The sequence below is a fragment of the Ornithorhynchus anatinus genome, chromosome 14 (genome assembly GCF_004115215.2).
Source record: "Ornithorhynchus anatinus isolate Pmale09 chromosome 14, mOrnAna1.pri.v4, whole genome shotgun sequence".
NCBI lineage: Eukaryota > Metazoa > Chordata > Mammalia > Monotremata > Ornithorhynchidae > Ornithorhynchus > Ornithorhynchus anatinus.
The window spans coordinates 43911642-43917641 of NC_041741.1; the positions used below are offsets into that span (position 1 = coordinate 43911642).

The 6000-nt window shown below is 55.0% G+C and overlaps 1 protein-coding gene and 1 long non-coding RNA gene across 5 annotated transcripts in view; one reads left to right on the forward strand and one right to left on the reverse strand.

Annotated features, from left to right (window-relative positions):
• Positions 1-4223, reverse strand: part of CACNG2 (calcium voltage-gated channel auxiliary subunit gamma 2) — an 85953-nt gene extending 81730 nt beyond the window's left edge. For 3 of the 4 annotated variants that reach the window (XM_029079231.1, XM_029079230.1, XM_029079228.1), the window contains exon 1: positions 3711-4223. In XM_029079231.1, the coding sequence (XP_028935064.1) occupies positions 3711-3921 (211 nt within the window). In that variant the 5' untranslated portion in view covers positions 3922-4223. The remainder of the gene's footprint in view (positions 1-3710) is intronic. The other variant, XM_029079229.1, reaches the window with a different exon arrangement.
• A 286-nt stretch (positions 4224-4509) lies between these two features.
• On the forward strand, positions 4510-6000 carry LOC114816631. Its single transcript, XR_003764432.2, has 2 exons — positions 4510-4755; positions 5822-6000. It is a non-coding gene; the product is annotated as an uncharacterized LOC114816631 (long non-coding RNA).

The following is a 6000-nucleotide window of genomic DNA, read 5'->3' on the forward strand; positions in this document are numbered from 1 at the left end:
CGTCTCTGTTTATCGCTGTACTTAGTACAGTGCTCTGCACCCAATAAGTGCTCAATAAATACGAATGAACGAGTGAATGAATGACTCCCAGACCCGTGCTCTTTCTCTGCACCTAAAGGCATCTGATGCCCTTAAGGGAACGAAAAGGAGGTTCCAGGGTTGAGAATCCACCCTGATAGGAGCAAAAGCATTTATTAAGGGCTTACTGTGTGCAAAGCTCTGTTCAGTCTGATACCTTGGGACAACCAGCTGGCACGTAACAGATAAAGCTAGAAGACAGGGTTTTCTACTTCTGTCGCAGAATTCACTGAATCCTGTCATAAAAGGACCAACTCTGGGTTCCTATGCCTCGGCCCTTAACGTGGGTTTACGGAGAAGTTCGGGAACAACAATAATTTACCCTGACACCCTTTGAGTTGCATTTATGTAGGCTACTGCCAGCGGCCCCAAACCCAGTCTCACGATGGCTCTATCACACTTAGTACTCGTATCCCAAAGGAGACCTGGGGATTTCAACTCTACGCTTCGCTCATACTCAACTCACCGAGGCACCTGTCTACCAACTCTGCTGTAGTGTATTCTCCCAAGGCTTAGTACAGTGCTCTGCACACGGTAAGGGCTGAGAGTCCGAAGGACCCGGGTCCTAATCCCGGCTCCTCCACTTGTCTGCCGGGTGACCTTGGGCAAGACATTTAACTTCTCCGGGTCTCAGTTCCCTCATCTGTAAAATGGGAATTAAGAGGGTGAGCCCCACGCAGGACACGGACTGTGTCCGACCTGATCAGCTTCTCTCTCTCCCAGCGCCTAGTACAGTGCCTGGAACATAGTAAGCGCTTAACAAATACCATAAAAAATATGACTTATTGATGGGTGAAGGCTGTTTGCTCACATATGTAAAACCTCTAGCCCTTGTCTCCCTCATCTCTCTTTATTAAATGTCATCTCTGAACAGTTCATCGCCGAAGATCCAGATCTTCAGCGGGACTAATTAAATCCAAACGGAGAGTAACTGAGGCAAGAAAATATTTCTGGAACTCTTTCTCTTCCGCGATGAACCAAAAAAAAAATAATCTCAGGAGGCCAAATGTACTGACAAAACCAGAAAGAAAGATCAAAAGAACAAACACAAAGTTGCCTTTCATTTAGCACCACTGAAAGGCTTGTGACAAGGGTATTTGAAATATATTTCCATCTTCTAGTGAGTGGGCAGACAACAAAAAGGGGAAATTTTAAAAAGCACAATTCCCTGCTGGAAAGCCAGATTCAGGGGAAAGCTTAAAGCCATGCGGAACTGCTCCCGGCAAAGGCCGATTTCTCTTTAAAAAATCTGAAGTTATTTGAAAGGAATCCAGCACGTCAATTTTTGTAATCAAGCTAATTCCCCAGTGCCCGTCTCACTTCGCAATCTCTCTCCAGCCCCCAACTCTCTCCCTCCCTCTCTCCTCCGACCTCCCAGCCCACCCCCCAAAAGACACACAGACACACACAGATACACACTTCTCATATTCTGTAGTTGGAGCTCTTGTCTTAATGGTGTGGGGGGGGGGGGGAGGGGGCTACTTAGCTTTAACGCTTTAAACACTTGCCTGCTATAGCCTTACGCCTCATCCGCCCTGACTTTACCACAGGTGGGAAGGGGTCGATGCAGAGTGGAACCCTTGGTTTTCCAGGTAGTGGAACAAACTCCCCCCACCCACCCACTTTGCACCCTCCTCCCCAGGGCTGGGAATGGCAGGAGCAAGACCCACTCCCCTTTTGCAGTGCTGCAACCCAAACCTCTTGCGGATGATTCAGAGACTGTGTGGTTTAGTGAGAGAGAGAGGGTGAAGGCAGGCGGCTTGAAGAGCTTGGGATGGGGACGATTATGAGGGGGAATCTTAACTAAAAGGGCCTAGAATTTTTAATGTGTGAGTCAGTCGCGCACTTCCACGTCCTTAGAGGTTTGGAGGATCGGACAAGGTTTCAAAGAACCCAGCGTTAGACGTTCGCAAGTGCAATCTTAGCGATCGGATACGTTTATGACATAAATATACCAATCCCAGGGCACGTTTCTCCCCTTCCCCCAGATAACACCCTCTCCTTCGCCCGATCTCTTACTTTGACGTCTCCATCCTTTCGCCTAACTCAAACGCCCGGGACCCAAATCTCTAAGATAACGTTTTCCCCCAAGCACCACTAATTCATCTCCCCTCCCTCCCTTTTTGGGTAGAAAAGACGGTGTCGTAAATGTTTAATTAAGTAGGAGTCCCTCCGACGGTAATGAATAGCTGCATGAAAGGCTCTTCATTTTTTTTTTAAGGAGGGGTGCATGTGCGGGTGTGTTTAAACATTAGCGATTAATTTACTGATATTGATTTTCTGGCTTGGGGATAGCATATAGTATTCTGCAGAGAGCTCCTCTGCAGAATATGTTAAAAGGCAGCGGCTTGGATTGAGAAAGGGCACCAAATGCAGTATGCGTCAAATAGACCATCGCTCAATGAAGTCACTTAGCTATTCAAAACATGTTCAGCCATCACTCAAGCGTTTGCACCAAGAACAAGGGGGGAGGTGGCGATGGAAATGGAACTCGCGCTTCTTCCCGGACACGACCATTTGCAAACAGCAGGCTTTTTGCTTGGTTTGGTGAAACGTTAGGCTAGGACCTGGTTTGGTTTCCCCCCTCCCCTTTCTCTCTCTCTCTCTCTCTCTCATCCATCTGACCCTTACCCTCCACTTTCTGCATCTCCATTCCATGTCGATCTTACAAAAAAAAACCCCTCACTTCTGCAGTGCCCACTTCCCAATTCCTGCCCCCAGAGTGTCACCCTCACCAATTCATCTCCCAAATAGCCGCCCGTCTTTTTCCTCTCCCCACCCCCCCCAAAACCGATGGGTTTCTACGTGCATCAGAGCCCCTACATCGCCCACTGAAGCGACATCCACCCGGACCCCAACAGAGCTATAAGATAACATATTTAGAAGCCAACTGCTGGAAGCCAGGCCTCCCCAGTTCTCCCCACCACCCCCTCCCCCTCCGGTCTGATTTCTGGAGCCGGCTGCAGTGGCGGTGCCGAATCGGTCCTGGCCTCTGGAGAGCAGACATGTCTCCCTCTTTGTGAAAGTGAGTTGCTGTCGAGTTTAACCACCTAACTCGGACCTCTTTTCTACGAAAAGGCATCTTCGTCTGCGGACGCGGTAAAACGTTCAAACCTCACACATTCCGAACCACCTCGAACGACGGGCGGCCGTTTGGAGACCCGACCGGAATAACTGGGCTTAGAAATAAGAAGCCTCTTAAAGGAGAGGAGGGACCGGCGGGTGACGGATGGGCCCGGGACAACCTGGAGGAGGGGAGGCGGGGAGAAGAGGAGGGAGGCAAGTGGTCAACGGAGCCGTTCTTCCGCTCTATCAGAGGTGTCGGTGTAAAAATCAGATCGCATTTTGGTGTGTGGTTTTTTTTTTTTCCCCCGGCTCCCCAGCCAGTCGTCGGGCGAACACAGGCCGATGCCCCGGACGCTTTCTTTTAGGAAGAGGAATACTATTCCACGGAGGGAAGAGAAAGCGAGAGGAGAGGTGTGATCTTCTCTCCGAGCTTCCCTTTCCCTCCCCAAGTGACCCACCCGGCTCCACGGTGGAAGGAACGAAGGCAGAAAATGGTGGAACGTGGAGGGATTTATCGGGAGGGGGCGGGATGGGGTGGGAAGGGGAGGAGGTCCGGAATCAAATACCTTCCAGGCAGCAGGTTCTCCATAATCCAGAATGGGTCATGACTTCCTCGTTCTTTTTGCTGGTTTCGTTTTCACTGACACTTTTAGTCTTGCAGACCCCTCTGGAATAGAGCCAGTAGTCGGTTCCCACAGCTATGGTCATCAGGCTGAAGGCAGCGAAAGCACCAACGGTGGTTAAAAGCATCTGAACACCTCTGTCAAAGAGCCCCATAATTCTTCATCATAGAAATACCCCCACCGACTTCTGATTCTTGGGAGGGTCGGGTGTGCGTGCGGGCGGAGGTATTAAATCGAGTGATAAACGATTCCACGGATAATACAACGGGGATTATTTATAGAGCCGGAGGTATAAAAAGGGAGGTAAGAAAGCCCACGGAAAAGAGTGTTGGAAATTATAAAGACCACAGGAGAAGAGAGGCTTGCCTTTTTCGCATCAGAAACTGTTCCAGTCGCGATTTCCAAAAAAGAGAGGGAAAAAAAGAGAACGACGACGCCCCCCCCCCGAAAAAGGTCTTCCCCCCCCACCCCTCCCACCCCCCCCACCCCCCGCCGCGAAAGACGAAAGAAAAAGAGAGGAACAAAAAAAAAAAAAATCGGCGAGCGGCTTCAATCCCTTTTTCTAAAATTGCGGTCTCCGGTTTCCATAGGCATGAGCGGCTAGCGGGGCGGCGGGCGGTCCGGCGCGGGGGAGGTGGGCAGGGGGGAGCTCCTCGGCGCCGCGTCTCATCATCCGGATCCCGAGGGCGGGAGGCGGGGAGGGCGGCGTTGCGGGGCTCGGGCTCCTGCCTGGCCGCCGCGGGGCTGCGCCATCAACCGGGCGCTCCGGCCCCGGGGGAGGGCGGTGGGGCCCGGAGGACCGAGCCGCCCCGAGCCGCCCCGACGCACCCCGACGCGCCCCGAGGCACCCCCAGGCGGCCGGGGAGGCCGGCGGAGCGGAGGACACGTCGCCGGGAACCGGTTGGACGAGCAGGGAGGTCGCCGGGGCCCAGAAGAGGCGGTCCGAGCCCTTGGGCTCCGGTTGGGGCCGAGGCGTTTGGGCGGGGAGGTGAGCGGGCGGCTCCGCTGGCCAGCTGCGCGTCCGAGGGGGGGGGGGGGGGGCCGGGGCCGGGCCCGGGCGGCTCACAGCCCGAGGCAAGGCGGTCCGGGAGCCCCGGCGGGGAGCGGCCGGCCGAGGCCGGAGGCGGGACGGCCCGTGGCGGGGCGGGGCGGCTCAGGGGCGGGGCGGCTCGGGGGGCGGCTCAGGGGCGGGCTCAGAGGCGGGGCTCAGCGGCCGGGCGGGGCTCAGAGGCCGGTCCTGCGCCGCCTCCTCCCGCTCCTCCGGCCGGCGCTGGGCCCCGTCCCCTCCTCACCCTCGGTCGCGGCCCCGGACCAACGCCGGCTGCCCCAGCACAGCGCCGCTTTGGGCGAAGGCGCAGCCGGGGCCGCCTCCCGCCCGAGCTGCCCGGCCCGGCCCGGCCCGCCTCGCCTCTCCCGCCCCCTCCCTCGGCCGCTCTCGGAGCCCGGCCCCCTCCTCCTCCCTTCCTCTTCCTAACCCTCCTCCTCCCCTCCTTCTCCTTTCCCTCTCCTCCTCCTTTCCGATCCCCCCCTCCTCCTTTTCTCCTCCTCCTTTCTTTTTTCCTCCCCCTCCTCCTTTCCTGCCCCTAACCCTCCTCCTCCTCCTCCTTTTCCTTTCCTCCTCCTCCTCACCCCCCTCCTTTCCTTCTCCTCCTCCTCCTCTCCTCCTCCTAACCCTCCTCCTCCTCTCCTCCTTCCCCCTCCTCCTCCCTTCCTCCTCCTAACCCTCCTCCTCATCCTCCTCCTTTCCTTCTTCTCCTCCTTTCCTCCTCCTCCTCCTCTCCCTCCTCCTCCTCTCCCTCCTCCTCCTCCTCCTTCCAGAGCTCTATGTGCCAGGCGCTCCAGTTAAACCAGCCTTCCATCACAAACAGGCCCGTGTCAAACTTCCATCAGTCGCTTCTCTTCTTGGGAGGCGGTGGAAATAGAACGTAGAAGGGCCGTTGACGATCATAATATTTTGAATCGAGGCATCCGTCTTCGGGATCCTCAGATTTCCTGCGAGTTGAACACGTCTATCCCCTTTCGGCTGATCTTTTCTCCTTTCTTTGTCTCGCCAGGGCCCGTGGCGCCAACGACTCTCCGTCTGCGACTTTCTTTGGTAGCTTTCTGAGAAATCTGAAATCTTGCTCCTGAAACCGGACATTTTGGAAAGATGATTAGAAAGGAGAAAGAAGTTAATCGCTGCAACTACTTCGATGCCTATTTTTTTCCCCAATAAAATACTGTCTTGTCTTTA